This window comes from Pelodiscus sinensis, chromosome 1 (assembly GCF_049634645.1).
Source record: "Pelodiscus sinensis isolate JC-2024 chromosome 1, ASM4963464v1, whole genome shotgun sequence".
Lineage (NCBI taxonomy): Eukaryota > Metazoa > Chordata > Testudines > Trionychidae > Pelodiscus > Pelodiscus sinensis.
The window spans coordinates 335875976-335897826 of NC_134711.1; the positions used below are offsets into that span (position 1 = coordinate 335875976).

Sequence of the window (21851 nt, forward strand, 5' to 3'; positions counted from 1 at the left end):
AAATTGCCCAGGGAGGTTGTGGAATCTCCATCCCTGGAGATATTTAAGAGCAGGTTGGACAGACACCTGGCAGGGATGGTCCAGACGCTGCTAAGTCCTGCTTGACCCTGCCACGAGTGGGGGTGACTTGATCTGGAGATATTGCAAGGTCTATTCCAGTTCTGTTTTTCTATGACCCTGGGATTCTCTGTCCCATTTCTTAGGCATCGGAACATTGTCTTCGCTTAGCCACTGCTGTGCATGAGGAGGTGTTTCCGTGGGGCTGGTCTTAGGGACAGACAGGCATTTTCTCTGAAATGTGTTCTCGTTGGGACATCTCCCCTGGAACATGCCCTGGCAAAGGTTTGGGGATTTTTTTTAATCTCAATTTTGGAGAAACCAGGTAAATGGGAATCTCTCGAAGGCAATGAATCTCCAGCCCAGCTCAGGTTTAATTTAAATTAACAAACAACCATTGATGGCCTGTATCCACATTCATGCTTCTTGCCAGTGATTTTTGTTAGAACATTAGAACATAAGAACATAAGAACGGCCGTACTAGGTCAGACCAAAGGTCCGTCTAGCCCAATATCCTGTCTGCCGACAGTGGCCAGCACCAGGTGCCCCCAGAGAGGGTGGACCGAAGACAATGATCAAGCGATTTGTCTCCTGCCATCCCTCTCCAGCCTCTGACAAACAGAGGCCAGGGACACCATTGCTATTCCCTGGCTAATAGCCTTTTATGGACCTAACCTCCATGAATTTATCCAGCTTCTCTTTAAAATCTATTATAGTCCTAGCCTTCACAGCCTCCTCTGGCAAGGAGTTCCACAGGCTGACAACACGCTGTGTGAAGAAGAACTTCCTTTTATTAGTTTTAAACCTGCTACCCATTGTTTCTTTGCAGACACCACAGGGAAGAGGAATTATCGGTGCAGGCAGAATCTTAAAATATGGAACTGGCATTAGCAGGGTCAGTTGTTCAGAGTTCATTTCTCTGAATACCGAATGTGTCATTTTTCAGTACGTGAAGACCAACCAACCTGCTTCAACCAGAGATCAGCCTCCAGGAATGCATGAAATGTCTCATATTAGCTTTGCTTCTCCATTCAGGTACGTGTACTGAGACCACCAGCCTACACCCTGACCACATAGAAGTCCGGGCTGGGTATCGGGAGCAGTACAAGACACGGTTCTGTCTTGGATTTGGGCCCTTTCTCTCCTGCTCCATGTCAGATTCCAACACAACTGAATTCTCCAACCCCTCCACCTTCATCCTACTGGGTATCCCTGGTCTGGAAGCTGCCCATGTCTGGATCTCCATCCCCTTCTGCATCATGTACATCATAGCCATCTTGGGAAACTTCACCATCCTCTTCATCATGAAGACAGAACCGAGCCTCCACATGCCCATGTACTATTTCCTCTGCATGCTGGCTGTCACCGACCTGGTCCTGCCCACGTCCATCCTGCCCAAAATGCTGAGCATCTTCTGGTTCAATTCCAGGGAGATCAATTTCAGTGCCTGCCTCACCCAGATGTTCTTCATTCACTGCTCTTCGGTGATCGAGTCTGGGATTTTCTTGGCCATGGCGTTTGATCGCTACGTGGCCATTTGTGATTCCCTGAGACATTCCACCATCCTGACCAATCGTGTTGTGGCCTTAATTGGCCTGGCCATTGTGCTGCGTGGGAGTTTGCTTGTAATGGTCCATCCAATCCTGGTGAGGAGTCGGCCATATTGCAGAACCAACATCATCCCCCACTTGTACTGCGAGCACATGGCCGTGGTGAAACTGGCCTGCGCTGACATCCGCGTCAGTAGCTACTACGGCCTCTTTGTGGTGTTCTGCGTGCTTGGTCTGGATGTGTTTTTTATCGCTCTGTCCTATATCCAGATCCTCAGGGTCATATTCAGTCTCCCCACCAAGGATGCCCGACTCAAGACTTTTGGGACCTGCAGCTCCCACCTCCTCGCCATCTTAGCCTTTTACGTCCCGGCCATCTTCTCCTCCCTCATGTACCGCTTTGGCCAGCATGTGGCCCTGCATTTCCACATTCTCATTGCCAGTACGTACCGCCTGTTGCCCCATATGCTCAACCCCATCATCTACGGGGTGAGGACCAAGCAGATCTGGGACCGGCTGCTCCAGCTCTTTCACTGTAAAAAGACCTAAAGTTTTCTCCTTGTGCTCTGGCTTTCAGACTTAGTTGCATGCAGAGTTGGATGGCAACATCTTCTCTGATTCACTGATGGGACCATCAGAGAGACTGTGCTGTGTCAGTGTGACAGATTGGGGAACTGGTTTGCGTACACCTCGTTAACTCAGAGGGTGGCCAGGTTTGGAAGTCCTGCTAAGGTCCCTCCCCCACCACATCTCTTCCTCCAAAGTCCAACCCCTTCTCCACATCTTCCTTCCAAACCTCACAGCCTTCTCTGCTTAGTCCCCCAAAGCCATACCACAGTCGTTAGCTCCCCTCTTCCCTGCCACCTGGCCCTCGCTGGTTCATCTCCATCTCCATCCTCCACCCAGCGGGGCTCCTTCTGATTCTGGGGTGGGAGCTGCTGCCACCTGACAGGCAGCCGGTCGTGGGACTAGCCAGGACATGGCACGGGGGACAATAGGTCAATCAGGAGCAGAGAGGGAAGCCAGGAAGCCGTATAAGAACATCTGCAGATGAGGAACAGGGTTGGCTGTCAGGTGGGCACCATGATGTCTCACACAATGCTCAGAGACAAGAGCCTAGTACAGGCAGTCCCCGGTTTACATGGATCCGACTTACATCGGATCCCTACTTACAAACGGGGTGAGGCAACCCCGCACTAGCTGCGCTCCCCCCCCCCCCCCAGCAGACCGCCGAGACACGCCGCGGACCCGCCGCCCGCGTCCTCCGCGGCGAGAAAAGCCGCTCCGTGTCTCCGTGGTCTGCAGGACTGAGGGAAGTGAGGTATGGGAGAATAAAACTGAGCTATGGAGAAATGTTTGGCTCGAGTTTCCCCTACAATATGTACCAGTTCCCACTTACATACAAATTCAACTTAAGAACAAACCTACAGTCCCTATCTTGTACGTAACCCGGGGACTGCCTGTACCAGAGATTAATAGACAGCAAGGGTTGGCAGAGACCTGAGGAGTCATCTAGTCTAACCCCTGCTCCAAACAGGACCAGACCCAGCTCTATCACTCTGGGGGCAGAGACCTCTGTGTGGCCAATTGATTTAGCTTTCCGTTCCCATGTCCCTCCCTTTTGGAGCTGGCAGCAGGCTGGGTCCCTGCAATGGGTGTGGGCTGGGGGGCCCTTTGCCTGAGACAAGTCTGCGGGCTTTGACATCAGGAAGACATCGGCGAAGAGAAGCAGAAGGACCGGCCCTGCATTTTCCAGCACAGCTTCTGCTAGATGGCTATTTACATGCGTACCTGGATCCTCACCTGAAACTATATGGACCCCACTGGCCAGGTGCTGAAGCTATACAGTGAAATGAGCCCAGCATACACCTGCATGCTGCTGTGGGTAACTACACATAGAGCTGTAACTAGGTTGCTTGGTGGCTTTATCACTGTGTCAATGAACACACTGAGCCACAGAGAGGGAAAGCGATTCACCAGAGAATCGGCTCCAGGGTTGAGAGCAGGAACTGGGATTCTTGACTCCATACCATGATTGATATGGACTAGAACTGGCATTGCTCCTCTGGATTGCAATAGATGCAGCAAAGCTATTTGTGCTGTGCAGTCCTTCTTAAATAGGAGCGTTTTATTAAAGAAAGATCTACAAACTACAGCAATAAAAACAAGCTTCCACACAGCTTATGCTCCAGCCTTGTCTTGCTTGTTGACCAGTGACCACATGCTGTACATTTCAGAGTGAAGGAATGACTTGCCCAAAGTCACATTATGAAGCCTTGGCAGAGCTGGGACATTTCCCTTCCATTTCACTCATATCTGCAAACTTGCTGAGGGTGCACTCCATCCCCTCATCCAGGTCATTAATAAAGATGTTGAACAAAACCGGCCCTAGAACGGATATTTGGGGCTCTCTGCTAGAAACCGACCACCAACCTGCATCAAGCCGTTGATCACTACGGCTATGTCTAGACTGCAGGCTTCTTTCGAAAGAGGCTCTTTCGAAAGAGAGCGTCTAGACTGCGCGGAGAAATTTCGAAAAAGCGGCTTGCTTTTTCGAAAGAAAGCATCCAGTGAGTCTGGATGCGCTCTTTTGAAGAAGCCCTATTTACATTGAAGAACGCCTTCTTTCGAAAGAGGAACTTTCGAAAGAAGGTGTTCTTCCTCGTGAAATGAGGTTTACCGCCATCGAAAGAAAAGCTGCCTTCTTTCGAATTAATTTTGAAAGAACGCGGCTTGAGTCTGGACGCAGGGGAAGTTTTTTCGAAAAAAGGCTACTTTTTTCGAAAAAACCCCTGAGTCTGGACACAGCCTACCTGTTGGGCCTGACAGTCTAGCCAGCTTTCTATCCACCTTACAGTCCGTTTATCCAATCTATACTCCCTTAATTTGCTGGCAAGAATATTGTGGGAGACTGTATCAAAACCTTTGCTAAAGTCAAGGTATCTCACATCCACTGAATTCCCCATGTCCACAGAGCCAGTTACCTACCTTCAAAGTAGGAATAAGAGATCCTCCGGAATAGGGCTTTATTCCGGAGGATCAGGCCAGTCTAGACGCTTTTTTCCGGCTTTTCCCCAAGCCGGAAAAAAAGCGGCGGACATGTTTTTTTAAATTCCGCGGGGGATATTTATATCCCCCGCGGATTTCCCTATTCCCACTTTCAAAATTAGCATGCCCCTTCCAAAGAAGGGGCCAGTGTAGATGTAGCCTAGCTCTTTAGTTCGAGCTAGGTAGGGTAATGAGGGCAAGCAGAGTTGCAAATGACGCCTGGGATTTAAATATCCCGGGATTCATTTGCATGTTCCCAGGCGCTGCCATTTTTAAATCCCCCTTAGTCTGAACTCCGTGCCTGCGACTACACGTGGCACTGAGTAGGTAGTTTGATTTAAAGATCTTCATGGAATGAGGAGTAACAGTAATTCAAATTAGGAGCTTTAATTCGAACTGCCTAACCTGTTACATGTGTAACCGCGGGCAGGGGGTTCGAACTACCGGGCATTTAAAAATGGCAGCGGAATGAGGAGTAACGGTAGTTCGGACTAGGAACTACCTAGTTCGTGCCGTGTGTAGCTTCGCGGCACGGGGTTCGAACGAGCAGGGATTTAAAAATGGCGGCGCCCAGTTTATGCAAATGAAGCCCGGGAAATTCAAATTCCGGGCTTCATTTGCAAGTGCGGTATGCCTACATTACCCCACTAGTTCGAACTAGCGGGGTAGTGTAGACATACCCTTAGTGAGGACCCTGGGCGCCTGCAGAAAGTGCTCATCTCTCACTTGAATCATTTGTCTCCAGAACCGTTGGCCTTCCCATCCACCCTGGCATTTACTGGGCATCAGACCCAGTGGAGACCCAGGCATTATCCCTGGCTTTCTCACTACTCACATATTTGTTTTCAATACCCCCAAGTACACAGAGCAGCCAATTCTCTGATGCAGCCCAGGACCCAGGACTTCTCCTCTCCCTTTGGGAGGGGCCTTTAATTGCTGTTTACACCTATCGCTGGGTAATTAGCCCAGAAGCAGAGATGTGGAAAGCTCAGATATTTGCTAGAGTGTCTCTTGTCTCCAGCCTGTTTACTTCTGGGTAGGGCTTCTCCCCCAGAGGCTAAGTGAACCCCACTGGGTCTGCACAGAGCTGTGTTATAACCAGTGCACAGCCCTGTGCCGACTCTCAACACGGGACGCTGCTGCAGACGCTGGGCTGAGAGAGGTGCGGGATGCAGCTGCCTGAGGGGGGTTCCCAGGGAAGACACGTCCCTCTCAACACTCACAGGTACCAGCTCTAGCCGAGGGCTCCACAGACCCAGGGCAATGTTTTCCTGAAGGGACAGAAAATAAATTAGGGGTCCTTTCCTCTCTGCTGAGCCACTAGCCATCCCAGGGGATGAGTTTTCTCCAATATCATAGGTCAAAATGTCCATCCTTGTTTTGCCCCTCTCCCCAGCCGTGCTGGCTGACGGCCTTTAGCCCCAGTAGGGCTGCATTTCAGCGGCACAGCAAAATGTTACTAGTTGTACAGCACAAGGCCACATTTCAAGGCCTGGAGTTTACTCAGAGCCCCCAGGAGTTCTGAGTAAGAACTGAGAAAAGAGCTGAGGAGCCAGCTGTGTTCATACACACAGCCAGAGGCAGAAACCCAGCGTGGGAAATTTCACTACACATGAAGTCTGGAAAACGTACGAACAACTGAAAATGAGGTCTCCTATGTGAAGGGGTCAGACAACCTTAACTAAAGGTCAAACCACCAGCATCACCTACAATGGCCGATCCATCTATGAAGCCCATTCAACCAAGCTCTTTTCTCTAATAATGTGTGTGGCAAGGAGTTCCCCTGGGGAAATACGTATCATCTGAAAAGTTTTCTTTACTCACTATTATACGTTCAGATTTTCAATATAACGGAAGCTTCCAGGTTTATGAGTTATAAGACACGGCAAATATAAATACTTGATCTACTTCCTTTATTGACAATTTAATAGGTTTGACCTCTCGGGTCCCTTCCAGTTCTAGTATTCTATGATTCCATAGGTTTTAGGGTGAGAAAGGAGTGTTATCTCATCCAGCCTGAATTCATGTGTCACAGAAGCCATCACATTTCACCTGGTTTGCTCCCGTGTTTTGCTCCATTACTTGTGTTTTGGAAGAAGCTCTCAGCTACACTAGGGTTGTACATCAATGAATCACAGAGCCACACGACAGAGGGGACCGCGAGTGTCATCTAGTTTATCGCCCTACCCAGGTGATGGATTTCTTTTGTCTGTGCCAATGACTCTGCAACCTCCTTTGGCAAAATCCCCTAAAAGTTTCCACAACCTCCCGAGGCATCTTTTCCTTTCTCCTCCCGTTCTTACACTTAGAAAGTTTTCCTTGAGTTTCCATTTCAGCCTACTCTGCCGTGGCTTGAACCCACTAACCCTGTCTGGATCCGTCTATTGCAGCCTTTCAAGTATTTGAAGTATTTCGTGCTCCCCTCTCTTCCGAGATAAGCACGCCATTCTTTACTTGGATTTTCTTCCATCCCTTGGATCACCTTCTGTCTCTCATCTTGAATCCTTTTCACTTTCTCTACTGCCTTCTGATACGTGGGTAGCCCAAATTGGACAGAGGACTCCGGCTAAGGCCGACCCAGGACAGAGTATAGGAATACCATCACTCTCTGTGATTGTCATGCTGTGCCCCTCTGTATGCAAGCCAAAGCTGCATTTTCTAGGCTGGTGTAGAGAATGCGAGGTCAAGAGAAGCAATGGACTCTAGTTGCAGTGTGGGAGGTCTAGGGTGGATGTTAACATGGTGGTGAAACACTGGGATGGGTTCCCTAGGGATGGGGTGTTTAAGTCCTGTCTTTACAAAGACCTGGCTGGGATGATTGAGTTGGGGTTGGTTCTTCTTTGGGCATGGGGCTGGACTCAATGACTCCTGAGGGCTCTTCCAATGCAAGGATTCTGTGAATGAGATCACTTCTGTTTGGTTTTTTCTCCTCTATCATATGCCCACCTATTTGTCTATTCATTAAACTAAACAGTCCCAGACTTCAGTCAGCATCCGCCATGGTCATAGCTTGTCTCAGACATTGGTAGGTAAGAAGCCGTAAATGTGGTAAATCTCGACTACATTAGGCTATTTCATACAGTCTCACGTGACCTTTTCATTAACAAACTAGGGAAATGCAATCTAGATGCTGTGCAAATAATTGGTAGGATATTGTTCACAGCCATCATGGAATGCTGAAATAATCGAGGTTCCACAGAGATCAATTCTGGGACCTGTTCTGTTCAATTTCTTCATCAAGGAGTTGGATAGTGACATGGAGAGTACACTTATAAGCTTTGCTGGACATGCCAAACGGGGAGGGGTTCCAAGTACTTTAGCAAAGCTTTTGATACAGTTTCCCACAATATTCTTGCCAGCAAGTTAAGGAAGCATGGATTGGATGAATGGACTGTAAGGTGGATAGAAAGCTGGCTAGACTGTCGGGCCCAACGGCTAATGATCAACAGCTCGAAGTAGTTTGGTGGTCGGTTACTAGTGGAGTGCCCCAAGAATAGGTTCTAGGGCTGTTTTTATTCAACATCTTTATTAATGACCTGGAGGAGGGGATGGATTGCACCCTCAGCAAGTTTGCAGAAGACACTAAGCTAGGGGGAGAGGTAGATACGCTGGAGGGCAGGGATAGGGTCTGGAGTGACCTAGACAGATTAGAGTATTGGGCCAAAAGAAATCTGATGCGGTTCAATAAGGACAAGTGTAGAGTCCTGCACTTGGGACAGAAGAATCCCAGGCATAGTTACAGGCTGGGGACCAACTGGCAAAGTAGTAGTTCTGCAGAAAAAGACCTGGGGATTACAATGAATGAGAAGCTGGATATGAGTCAACAGGGTGCCCTTGTGGCCAAGAAGGCAAATGGAATATTAAGGTGCATTAGGAGGAGCATTGCCAGCAGATCTAGAGAAGTGATTATTCCCCTTTATTCAGCTCTGGTGAGGCCACGTCTGGAGTATTATGTCCAGTTTTGCCCCCCCCCCCCCCCCGAAAGAATGTGGCTGCATTGGAGAGGGTCCAGCGGAGGGCAACCAAAATGATTAGGGGGCTGGAGCACATGGCCTACGAGGAGAGGCTGAGGGAGTTGGGTTTGTTTAATCTGCAGAAGAGAAGAGTGAGGGGGGATTTGAGAGCAGCCTTCAACTCCCTGAAGGGAGGTTCCAAAGAGGATGGAGAGAGGCTGTTCTCAGTGGTGGCAGGTGGCAGAACAAGGAGCAATGGGCTCAAGTGGCAGTGGGGAGGTCTAGGTTGGATATTAGGGAAAAACTATTTCCCAAGGAGGGTGGTGAAGCACTGGGATGGGTTCCCTGGGGAAGGGGTTTTATGTCTTGGCACGACAAAGCCCTGGCTGGGATGATTTTGTTGGGTTTGCTCCTGTTTCGGGCAAGGGGATGGACTTGATGATCTTCTGAGGTCTCTTTCAGCCCTAGGATTCTGTGATTCTATGATACATAGGTATGTACAATCATGAGTGGTGTGGAGAGGATGAATAAAGAAAAGTTATTTATTAGTTCTCATAATAGAAGGACTAGAGGACACCAAATGAAATTAATGGGTAGCAGGTTTAAAACTAATAAGCAAAAGTTCTTCTTCACACAGCAACAGTCAACCTGTGGAACTCCTTGCCAGAGGAGGCTGTGAAGGCTAGAACTAGAACAGAGTTTAAAGAGAAGCTAGATAAATACATGGGGTTAAGGTCCATAAAAGGCTATTAGCCAGGGGATAAAATGGTGCCCCTGGCCTCTGTCTGTCAGAGGCTGGAGATGTATGGCAGGAGACAAATCACTTGAACATTGTCTTCGGTCCACCCCCTCTGGGGCACCTGGTGCTGGCCACTGTCGGCAGACAGGATACTGGGCTAGATGGACCTTTGGTCTGACCCAGTATGGTCATTCTTATGTTCTTATATTATTATGTTCTTATTCTATGAGGACAAGATGAAAGCTGAAATGAATCTGGACAAACTGCAGAAACGGTCAAAGCAGGACTGTGAAAAGGGATTTAGGGTTCTGAGTGGACCAAAAGCTAACTACGCATGTAGAGTCTCATATTAATATTGTCTCTTTCCAGGTATTTGAACTACAACCATCACCCTAGAGAAACGTACGGTACCCGTAGGATACACTGTTCTGCCTCCCGGTCGGGCACTTTCTCCTTTAACCCATGTCAGGTTCCAACACCACCAACTTCACCAACTCCTCCATCTTCATCCTGCTGGGCATCCCTGGCCTGGAGTCAGTCTATGTCTGGATCTCCATCCCCTTCTGCACCATGTACATCATTGCTGTCTTGGGGAACTTCACCATCCTCTTCATTGTGAAGAAGGAGACGAGCCTCCATGGTCCCATGTACTATTTCCTCTGCATGCTGGCCGTCACCGACATGGTTCTACCCACGTCCATCCTGCCTAAAACGTTGGCGATCTTCTGGTTCAATTCCAGGGAGATTGATTTCAGTGCCTGCCTCACCCAGCTGTACTTCATTCACTGCTTCTCAGTGATGGAGTCAGGGATCTTCGTGGCCATGGCGTTTGATCGCTACGTGGCCATCTGCCATCCCCTGAGACATTCCACCATCCTGACAAATCATGTTGTGTCCCTGATTGGTGTGGCCATCGCGTTGCGCGGTGGTGTGCTTGTTATGGTCCATCCGCTCCTGGCGAGGAGTCGGCCCTATTGCAGAACCAACATCATCCCCCACTCATTCTGCGAGCACATGGCCGTGGTGAAGCTGGCCTGCGCTGACATCCGCGTCAGTAGCTACTACGGCCTCTTTGTGGTGTTCTGTGTGCTTGGTCTGGATGTGTTTTTTATCTCTGTGTCCTATTCCCAGATCCTCAGGGCCATCTTCAGCCTCCCCACAAAGGATGCCCGGCTCAAGACTTTTGGGACCTGCAGCTCCCACCTGTGCTCCATCTTAGCCTTTTATATCCCGGCCATCTTCTCCTCCCTCATGTACCGGTTTGGGCAAAATGTAGCCCTGCATTTCCACATTCTCATTGCTAATATGTACCTCCTGTTGCCCCCCATGCTGAACCCCATCATCTATGGGGCGAGGACCAAACAGATAAGGGGCAGTTTGCTCCAGCTCTTTACTTATAAAAGGACCTAAAGTTTTCCCCTTGTTCTCTGGCTTTCAGACTTAGTTGCATGCAGAGCTGGGTGGTGACATGGTGCTGGGATGTTTTCTCTGAATCGCGGACTGGACAATCAGAGAGGTACTATATGTTTTGAGTCCTCACATTTTTGGACAATTGTTCTATGTACAACTTATTAACTCATAAATGCAACTTATTAACTCATAAATGCCTGCCTGGTGCGAAGGTTCCGGATCTCTCGAGGCATCTAGATAGACTTATGTGTAGTGCTGGGGAGAAGCCGGTGGTCATGGTACATGTAGGTACCAATGACGTAGGGAAGGGTAGGAGAGATGTCCTGGAGGCCAAATTTAGGCTGCTAGGAAAGAGACTGAAATCCAGGACATCTATGGTGGCGTTCTCGGAAAAGCTTCCAATTCCACACGCAGGGCCAGGTAGGCAGGCAGAGCTTTAGAGTCTCAATGCGTGGATGAGACGATGGTGTAGGTAAGAGGGGTTTGGATTTATTAGGAACTGGGGACACTTTTGGGAGAGGGGGAGCCTATACAGGAAGGATGGGCTCCACCTAAACCAGGGTGGAACCAGACTGCTGGCACTAAGCATTAATAAGGCCGTAGAGCAGTTTTTAAACTAAGAGATGGGGGAAAGCCGATTGGTGCGGAGATGCACGTAAATCGGAGAGAGACTTCTCTTAGAGGAGAATCCGTTGATAGAGATTCTCTAAGCTGTAGTCGGAAAGAGAGGAGGGGAGAGGGCAAACCATTGGCCAGAGCTGACAAACAACCGCATACAAACGAATCCAATGCATCAGGGAAGGGCAGACAAATAACCAGTGGCAAATTTTTAAAGTGCTTGTACACAAATGCTAGGAGTCTGACTAATAAGATGAGTGAACTAGAGTACCTCGTATTAAATGAGGAGATTGACATAATAGGCATCGCTGAAGCCTGGTGGAATGAGGAAAATCTGTGGGACACAATCATACCGGGATATAAAATATATAGAAAGGATAGAGCAGGCCGGGTGGGTGGCGGAGTGGCACTGTATGTGAAAGATAATGTAGAATCAAATGAAATAAAAATATTAAGTGAATCAACATGTTCCATAGAATCGCTATGGATAGAAATTCCATGCTCCAATAATAAGAAATTAGCAGTAGGGATATATTACCGACCACCTGACCAGGACAGCGATACTGACATAGAAATGCTGAGGGAGATTAGAGAGGCTACCAAAATAAAGAACTCTATAATAATGGGGGATTTTAATTACCCCCATATTGACTGGATACATGTCACCTCAGGAAGAGAAGCGGAGATAAAATTTCTCAATGGCTTAAATGACTGCTTCTTGGAGCAGCTAGTGCAGGAACCCACAAGGGGAGAGGCAATTCTCGATTTAGTCCTGAGTGGAGTGCAGGATCAGGTCCAGGATATAACCGTTACCGGACCGCTTGGGAATAGTGACCATAATATAATAACATTCAACATTCCTGTGGTGGGAAGAACACCTCAGCAGTCCAGCACCCTGGCATTTAATTTCAAAAAGGGGAATTACACAAAAATGAGGAGGTTTGTTAAACAGAAATTAAAAGGCACAGTGACTAGAGCCAAATCCCTGAAAGCTGCATGGAAACTTTTTAAAGACACAATAATAGAGACCCAACTTAAATGTATACCCCAAATTAAAAAACATAGCAAGAGACCTAAAAAAGAGTCACCGTGGTTTAACCACCATGTCAAAGAAGCAGTGAGGGACAAAAAGGTATCTTTTAAGAAGTGGAAGTCCAATCCTAGTGAGATAAATAGAAAGGAACATAAACACTGTCAAATCAAGTGTAAACATGTAATAAGAAAAGCAAAAAAAGATTTTGAGGAACAGCTAGCCAAAAACTCAAAAAGAAATAACAAAATGTTTTTTAAGTACATTAGAAGCAGGAAGCCTGCTAAAAAGCCTGTGGGTCCCCTAGATGATCGAGCTATAAAAGGAGCAATCAAGGACGATAAAGCCATTGCGGAGAAACTAAATGATTTCTTTGCTTCAGTCTTCACGGCTGAGGATGTTGGGGAGATTCCTGAATCTGCACCGTCCTTTTTGGGTGATGAATCTGAGGAACTGTCCCGGATTGAAGTGTCATTAGAGGAGGTTTTGGAACAAATAGAAAAACTTAATGTTAACAAATCTCCGGGACCGGATGGCATTCATCCAAGGGTTCTAAAAGAATTTAAATGGGAAATTGCTGAGCTATTATCTGTGGTTTGTAACCTATCCTTTAAATCAGCTTCCGTACCTAATGACTGGAAGGTAGCCAACGTGACACCAATATTTAAAAAGGGCTCTAGAGGCGATCCTGGCAATTACAGACCGGTAAGTCTAACTTCAGTACCGGGCAAATTAGTCGAAACAATAGTAAAGAATAAAATTGTGAAGCATGTAGAAGAACATAATTTGTTGGACAAAAGTCAACATGGTTTCTGTAAAGGGAAATCCTGTCTTACTAATCTATTAGAGTTCTTTGAAGGGGTTAACAAACATGCGGACAAGGGGGATCCAGTAGATATAGTATACTTGGATTTTCAGAGAGCCTTTGACAAGGTCCCTCACCAAAGGCTCTTGTGTAAATTACATGGCCATGGGATAAGAGGGAAGGTCCTTTATTGGATTGAGAACTGGTTAAAAGACAGGAAACAAAGGGTAGGAATAAATGGTAAATTTTCAGATTGGAGAGGGGTAACTAGATAGTCAAGACAGAAGCAGACTGTGAGGGACTCCAAGAAGATCTCACCAAACTGAGTGATGGGGCAACAAAATGGCAAATGAAATGTAATGTGGTTAAGTGTAAAGTAATGCACATCGGGAAAAATAACCCCAACTATACGTACAGTATGATGGGGGCTAATTTGGCTACGACAAATCAGGAAAGAGATCTTGGAGTTATCGTGGACAGTTCTCTGAAAACTTCCACACAGAGTGCAGTGGCGGTCAAAAAGGCAAATAGGATGCTAGGAATTATTAGGAAAGGGATAGAAAATAAGACCCAGAATATCTTACTGCCCCTGTATAAAACTATGGTACGCCCACATCTTGAATACTGTGTACAGATGTGGTCTCCTCACCCCGAAAAAGATATTTTGGCCTTGGAAAGGGTTCAGAAAAGGGCAACTAAAATGATTAGGGGTTTGGAACGGGACCCATATGAGGAGAGGCTAAAGAGACTGGGACATTTCAGTTTAGAAAAGAGGAGACTGAGGGGGGATATGATAGAGGTCTATAAAATCATGAGTGGTGTGGAGAAGGCTGATAAAGAAAAGTTATTTATTAGTTCCCATACTAGAAGAACTAGAGGACACCAAATGAAATTAATGGGTAGCAGGTTTAAAACTAATAAAAAGAAGTTCTTCTTCACACAGCGTGTTGTCAACCTGTGGAACTCCTTGCCAGAGGAGGCTGTGAAGGCTAGGACTATAATAGAGTTTAAAGAGAAGCTGGATAAATTCATGGAGGTTAGGTCCATAAAAGGCTATTAGCCAGGTGATAAAATGGCGTCCTTGGCCTCTGTTTGTCAGAGGCTGGAGAGGGATGGCAGGAGACAAATCGCTTGATCATTGTCTTTGGTCCACCCTCTCTGGGGCACCTGGTGTTGGCCACTGTCGGTAGACAGGATACTGGGCTAGATGGACCTTTGGTCTGACCCAGTACAGCTGTTCTTATGTTCTTATGTTCAGTGAGGCTAGTGGTGTTGCAATCCGTGGACTCGTAGTCCTTCTTAAACAGGGGAAATTTATTAAAGAAATAGCTAGAAAGTTCAGCAACAAAAACAGGTCTCCACACACCTCAGTATCCAGCCTGGTCTTGTTTGTTAACCAGTGACCACAGGTTGCTGTGAACAATGCACACTTATGTACAGCCCATCAATGTGTTTCAAGGAACCAAATCAGGGAAGCAGGTAAATCAAAGACCCTGAGCAAGGCCTTTCAATAGCAGCACAGTAGAAATAATAAATAATAATCTCCTTAAAAGTTTTTAAGGAAAGTAGTGTCATTGGTGCCAATTTGTTGCCACTCGGACATTGTGTTGACTGTCCAAGGTAAACGTGCGTGGGCAATAAAGCGGTTCCTTTTACCCCTTCCACTCCTGGGTCACCTGCTTCTTCTCTAACTCCCCCCACCTCTGTGCATCTCCTGCCCTTTGCCTTGGAGCCTCCGGGAGCCTCCCACTTGCTGTGCCGAGCAGGGAAGGGAGAGGAGGGCGCTGATGTCAGGGAGGATGGAGTGAGCAGGGGCGGGGCCTTGGAGAAGGGGCAGGAAGGAGGAGGGGGGGCAGGGGTGTTTGGGGGTGAGGTAGATCCTGGACTGCACTGACATTCAGAAAGTGATCTTGTGCTTAGCCAGGTCGGAGACCCTTGGCCACGGGCATCCAAACAGCCGTAGCAGGCAGGGCAGGGCAGGGCAGGGCAGGGCAGGGCAAGGCAGGGCAGGGCAAGGCAAGGCAGGGCAGGGCAGGGCAAGGCAAGGCAGGGCAGGGCAGGGCAGGGCAAGGCAAGGCAGGGCAGGGCAAGGCAGGGCAGGGCAGGGCAAGGCAAGGCAAGGCAGGGCAGGGCAGGGCAGGGCAGGGCAGGGCAGGGCAAGGCAAGGCAAGGCAAGGCAGGACAGGGCAAGGCAGGGCAGGGCAGGGCAGGGCAGGGCTAGTTCAAACTAGCGGGGTAGTGTAGACAGACCCACTGACAATTAATAAAATAACATTCAGCATATTTAACGGACCAGGCCCGTTTCCTGATCCTATTGCTGACAACACTCATTAAAACGCCACAGAGCCCATAACAGACTCAGCTCTATGTTCAACCGGCCGTGCACCCCTCATATTCCTCTGGGACCTTCTTAAGCCTGGTGGCTCCTTATCCCGATTTTCTATTCCCCCGGGAACATCTGATCAATTTGAGGAATTTGGCCGTTTTCGTGATGATCTGGGTTCCCCCCCTTGGTTTCTGTGTCTTTTGGACATGCTGCTGTGCCTCCTACGAGCTCCAGTTGGATTAAAAGTCCATCCTCTTGGGTGGCCACTGCGTCTGGGGATACCGCTCACTGGTGCAGTGTTTTACTGTTGTGTGATGGGGTGAGGCCACAGAAAACCCCTGGGGGGGAGGGAGCGGGCTTCCCAGGGTGCTGACAGCCACTGCCACTCGCCTTCCTGCGCTCTGGGGTTCCTCCCCACCCAGTCCTGCTGGGCCAGCTCCCCCACACAAGGCCCCGAGCTGAGACCCCTGCGCCCCCGAGGAGCAGCACAGACACTGAACCGCTTCAGGTCCAAGGAGAGGGCAGTTTTGGGCCCAGCTTCCTGGGATACCCCTCCCCAGAGGGGATCAGAACCTGGGTACGCCCCTTTTGCAATGAACGGGGGAATGTGCCCACTGGTTGCCCCCTCTCCCCTACCCGGTAACAATTATTTGCACTGGGCTTGAGAGAAAATAAAAGTGGCTGTATGAAGTACCGGCAGTAGGACTGACGTGGTGATAAGTGAGAACAGGCCGAGCCAAGTCGGTTACAAATCAAAAGGAACAGAAAATGCTCGGCTGCGTCTAACACTAAAACCCTGAGCACAAACTCACCCGCAGACTGTCTCTTCTCCCACAAAGTCTCCAAACCAGGGCTGTCCCTCACCCGGGGGTCTGTAGTTCACCCTCCTCAGGTGTGCCCAGCCAGCCCAAAGGCCCAGACCCCTATTTCCTTTTGCATGGGATGTCACCTGGGCAGGAGGGGTCCCTTGCCCTGCCCCTGAGGCCTGGCTGAGGGCAAAGGGTTCCCGGCTCACACCCATTGCAGGGACCCTGCCAGCCCCAGGCCCCCCAGCCAGGAGGATCCCAAGGGAAGTGAAGGCTGAAGAAATGACCCACACGAAGGTCCCTGCCCACAAGACTCTGTGGCTGAGCTGTGAGGCCCACAAGCTCTGTGAGTCACAGTCTCACCCACCTGTCACACAACCCTGCTCCCCACCCCCAGCGGCTCCTCTACGGCTTCCTGGCTTCCCTCTCCACTCCTTAGGCAGGGCAAGCACATCAGGCATCCAGTGACCAGCACGTAGGAAGCTGGCAAGTGTATGAACTAATGAATTGTATCTGTTCCACCCCTCACCCCGCACAGAAAAGGCAGTGAATGCTTGAGTGTCTCTTAGGGTATGTCTACTCTGCACAGTTATTTCAGAATAAGCTATTCCGGAATAGTTATTCCGAACTAGCTTATTTCAAAATAGCATGTCTGCACTGCAGGGAAGCCTCAAAATGAGTCTGAGGCAGGCTCCCCTAATGTCGACGTGCTATCTCGATTTAGCACCCCAGGAGGAATCACTTAGAATGGCCCTGGAGAATGAAGGGGCTGTTTCAAAATAGCAAAAGTGGAGCATCGATACATGCCTTAGTTTGAAATAACTGTTTCATAATAGGAGTTATTCTTCATAGAATGAGGTTTACAGAAGTTGGAATAAATCATCTGTTATTTGGAAATTATTTTGAAATAACAGAATTGCTGTGTAGACGCTCGCATAGTTATTTCGGAATAAAGGCCATTATTCCAAAATTACTTTACTGTGTAGACACGCCCTTTGAGAGCCCAGGAAGTGATTCAGGAAAGAGGGCCCAGCACTGGGTTACTAGCAGGTCCACACCGGGGTCAGTCTAAGAGCTTGAGAACCAGGACAAAACTTTTGGTCCATTTATGAGTAAACAGCCTGAGCAGCCTGTCCCGGATCTGCGTAGTCCTCACCCCGTAGATGATGGGGTTTAGCATGGGGGGCACCAGGAGGTAGACATTGGCAATGAGAACGTAGAAATGCAGGGGCACATTGATGCCAAACCGATGCGTGAGGAAGGAGAAGAGACGTGGGACATGGAAGGCTAAGATGACGCTGAGGTGGGAGCTGCAGGTCCCAAAAGTCTTCAGCCGGGCATCATTGGTGGGGAGTCTGAATATGGCCCTGAGGATCTGGGTGTAGGACACAGCAATAAGAAACAGATCCAGACACATCACAGAGAGTGCCACAGACAGGCTGTAGTAATTACTGATGCGGATGTCGGCGCAGGCCAGCTTCACCACGGCCATGTGCTCACAGTGAGTGTGCGGGATGATGTTGGTTCTGCAATATGGCCACTGCCTTGCCAGGAGGGGATAGGGCAGTATGAGCATGGTGCCACGCAGCACCACAGCCAGGCCAAACCTCAGCAAGATGGGATTACTCAGGATGGTGGAATGTCTTAGAGGATCACAAATAGCCACGAAGCGATCGAAAGCCATGGCCACGAGGATCCCAGACTCCATCACTGAAAAGCAGTGAAGGAAGAACATCTGGGTGAGGCAGGCACCGAAATTGATGCTCCTGGAGCTGAACCAGAAGATGGTCAGAGTTTTGGGCAGGGTGGTTGTGGACAGGACCAGGTCGGTGACGGCCAGCATGCAGAGGAAATAGTACATGGGCTGGTGGAGCCTCGGCTCTGTCTTCACGATGAAGAGGATGGTCAAGTTTCCCAAGATGGCTATGATGTACATGATGCAGAAGGGGATGGAGATCCAGACATGGGTGGCCTCCAGGCCAGGGATGCCCATCAGGATGAAGGTGGAGGGGTTGGTGATGTGGGTTGTATTGAAACATGACATGGAGAAGGGGAGAAGGTATCCAACTGTGAATCAGAACAGTGTCTCCTGTGTGTACCGCACGTTCCGCTGACTTCCTGTGTGTCCCCAGGAGCTAAGGTGATGGTGTCCCTGGATGGAGAGAAAATGTGAAGATGAGACATAACATGCACTACGGGAGGCTGTTCTCATGGGTAAAGCAAATAGGTTACTTTTCACACACTGATTAGTGACATTTTCATTATTCGCAAAAAGTAACTGTGAAAAACTGAGCCAAGTAATAGCAATTCCCAGTGTATTGGGGCTTTATGTGTCAATAATCCCTGCACATCACAGCGTAGGAAACCTCAAAAGACACTAGCAGGAAACACAAATATTGGTGCTGAATAACCCTCATACACAGCAGTGGCCAAAACCAAGACCTTGTTCAGATGCCTACGGAACGCGAAGGGGAATAACCCGTCCAGACATGTGCTCAGTTTTTGTCCCCCCATCTCTACAAAGGTTGCAGTACAGAGAAAGGGTGTTTCCCGGACAGGCTATGAGACTAGGGGGCGCTGCCCTATGCAGACCCGTTGAGAGCTCTGGGACTCTTTGGCTTAGGGAAGTGACAAGGGAGGAGGAATGTGGCAGAGGGGAGGAAAATAAAGATGGGAACCGGTTACGTTCAAATGGACCAGAAAAGAAAGTTCCCAAGCAGAAATATCCAGCGACACTTAGTACGAATTCCTGATGTTGAGGCAACCTGTCAGCAAAACTGATTGGGAGGGAAAATATGGGCAGGAAAACAGGGAGGGAAACTGAGGCTTTGTTCAGAAGAGTTTATTAGATGGTTAAAAAGCCGAAAATCCACAGTCCACAAAAATGGACTTAAGCTACAAACTTGATTCGGTGGCACAGGGAAGGCAGCAGTTGGGGGGGCAGGTGATATATAACAAATTAGGGAAAAGGGAAAATATCAAGCAAGAATATGTATTAGAAATTACCTAAAACGCTAAGGGATCTGAAGGACAACTGGAGAAAATCCATGCCTATCGTAGTATCATAGAACTGGAAAGGACCTCCAGAGGTCATCAAGTCCAGTCCACGGCCCTTGCAGCAAGACCAAGCACTATCTAGACCATCCCTGACCGGTGTCTGTCTAACCTGCTCTTCAATATCTCCAGAGATGGGGATTCCACAACCTCCCTGGGCAATTTATTCCAGTGTTTAACCACCCTGACTTTTAGGAACTTTTTCCTAATGTCCAACCTAAACCTCCCTTGCTGCAGCTGAAGCCCATTGCTTCTTTTCCTGTCCCAATAGCTGAAAGATTAATTTGGCAGCTTTAAATATCATACAAAGGAGACTAATAAGCATTTAAGAACAGAAAATATCCCAGAAAGTTTCTGCCAATTTCTAGTGGGAGAAAGGAAATTTCTTTATGTAGCTAAAAGGCGGATGTGCTCCAGAAATTGCATGCTGCACTTGGGAAGAAGCAATGCGAGATGCACCTATCACTCCAGGTGATGAAACAATTTCCAGTCGATTAGCAGTTCAAGGAGGATGTTAACCGCAAGCACAGTGGCACCGCAGTGTTATGAACACCGGAGCTACGAACTGACTGATCCACACACAGCGCATTTGGGACCAGGTGTTCTGAAACAAGCAGCAGCAAAGCTCAAACAAACAAAATGAAACAAAAGGCAAGTAAAGGACAGGTCTGTGGTAGACATACAGTGCTCGAAATGGGAAACTTTAACAAGAAAGATTTGACAGGGTTAGGAAACACCAAAAAAGCTGGTAAGGGCTTAATTAAAAAACTCCAGCAATATAATTCATGCCAGACAGCAACATGGCTTATTGGAAATCAGGACTTCTGAAATAAACCCCAAATTGTCCTTCAGTGAAAGTACATGTCTGGTGATCAAGGGAACTTAGTAAAAAATACTCTAGGAATATCATTAATGCCAGACAGAAAAATGGCCTGTTGAAAACAGGTCTCGCCAAATGAACCCAATCTCATCTTAAATGAAATTACATGTTGGGTTGATCAAGGGAGTCATACAGATTCATTTATTGTTTATTTCTCTGAGGCATTTGATTTAGTAGGAGAAAAAGTCTGAGGAAAGGAACTCTATAATAGCATCAGAGAATACTTCAATTGGTGAATAATTGGTTAACGGATGTGAGGAGGTTGCTGTCTATGCACCATTGTCAGGGAACGGGGCTGTTTGGAGTTGGGATCGGCAGGGATCAGTTCTAGGCCTGATGCAAGTCAATATTTCCATCAAAGTGAGGCGGAACAGCCTCTATCCTGGCTGGTTTGGAGACAGTCAAATTAGATGACTCGAGGCACTATGACTCCACAGTGTGAGATCTTATTGTGGACCAGGCCTTAGTAACACACCAGGGACGGGTCAATTACATCAAAAGCCAGAACCTATAGCAGTGAGAGAAGAAAACAGTTTTACACGGTTCATGTTTGGCCTGTGAATTTCTTGTCCCAGACAATAATGGAGCTAAGAGCGGAGCTGAATGGCACCTGTAGCAGGACAGGGCAGTGCAGGTGGGGTTGATGGTCGGACAGCTTGAAGGCAAAGACTTCCTTATCATTTGGGGTATGGCTACCCTAGCCACCTTAGTTCAGACTAGGGTGGCTAATGTAGTCAGTCGAACTTGCAAATGAAGCCTGAGATATAGATATCCCGGGCTTCATTTGCATGTTCCCGGGCACTGCCATTTTTAAATGCCCCGTAGCTCAAACTACCTGCCCACGGCTACACACGGCACGGGCTAGGTAGTTGGAATTAACACTCTTAATTCATTGCAGGAGGAGTAACGGTAGTTCGGGCTAGGTAGTTTGAATTAACACTCTTAATTCGAACTACTGTTACTCCTCCTGCAATTAATTAAGAGTGTTAATTCGAACTACCTAGCCCGTGCCATGTGTAGCCGTGGGCAGGTAGTTTGAGCTACCGGGCATTTAAAAATGGCAGTGCCCGGGAACATGCAAATGAAGCCCGGGATATCTATATCTCAGGCTTCATTTGCAAGTTCGAATGACTACATTAGCCACCCTAGTCTGAACTAGCGTAGCCATACCCTTGTTTACAAGACTGGGTGTCTGCTGCCGAGTGAATTGTTACTGAACATTTCGGGCAGTACAGCTCGGCTGACCTCTCAAACGAAGCCACAGAAACAATGTTTTGCCCAGGTTACAAATTCTTACCATTGTTCCCGTGAGGACCCCGGGCACCTTCTCAAGAAAAGTGTCAGGTAATGGCCCCCGCACTTGCCACATGAACAGCCAGGGCCCAGAGAGGCAAGAAGAGGAGGGGACAGTGTCTGCATTCACACACCGCTGGATCCGGAGTCATTTTACTCTCAGGGGCACGTCTCAGTGGGGCATGACCCAAGCATGATCCACGGCCCGAGGGTTGGGTTTTGTCATACGGCTGCTACCTCCCCTCAGCCCGAAGGGCCCCTGTGCCACTGACATGCAGCCAC

At 48.4% G+C, this 21851-nt stretch overlaps 3 protein-coding genes across 3 annotated transcripts; 2 read left to right on the top strand and 1 right to left on the bottom strand.

Moving 5' to 3' along the window:
* Nucleotides 1–1208: 1208 nt before the first annotated feature.
* Nucleotides 1209–2156, top strand: LOC102456508 (olfactory receptor 52M1-like). Its single transcript, XM_006112423.3, has one exon. The coding sequence runs from the start codon at nt 1209–1211 to the stop codon at nt 2154–2156; it is 948 nt and encodes a 315-aa protein (XP_006112485.3).
* A 7653-nt stretch (nt 2157–9809) lies between these two features.
* LOC102458002 (olfactory receptor 52M1-like) lies at nt 9810–10757 on the top strand. The gene has a single exon (XM_014578895.1). The coding sequence runs from the start codon at nt 9810–9812 to the stop codon at nt 10755–10757; it is 948 nt and encodes a 315-aa protein (XP_014434381.1).
* A 6648-nt stretch (nt 10758–17405) lies between these two features.
* Nucleotides 17406–18386, bottom strand: LOC102458240 (olfactory receptor 52E4-like). The gene has a single exon (XM_006112429.1). It carries the CDS (start codon nt 18384–18386, stop codon nt 17406–17408), a length of 981 nt encoding a protein of 326 aa, XP_006112491.1.
* Nucleotides 18387–21851: the final 3465 nt, after the last annotated feature.

What these genes read in the sequence shown, in the direction of transcription:
- LOC102456508 (XM_006112423.3), top strand. Translation starts at nt 1,209, where the DNA reads ATGTCAGATTCCAACACAACTGAATTCTCCAACCCCTCCACCTTCATC.
- LOC102458002 (XM_014578895.1), top strand. Translation starts at nt 9,810, where the DNA reads ATGTCAGGTTCCAACACCACCAACTTCACCAACTCCTCCATCTTCATC.
- LOC102458240 (XM_006112429.1), bottom strand. Translation starts at nt 18,386, where the DNA reads ATGTCATGTTTCAATACAACCCACATCACCAACCCCTCCACCTTCATC.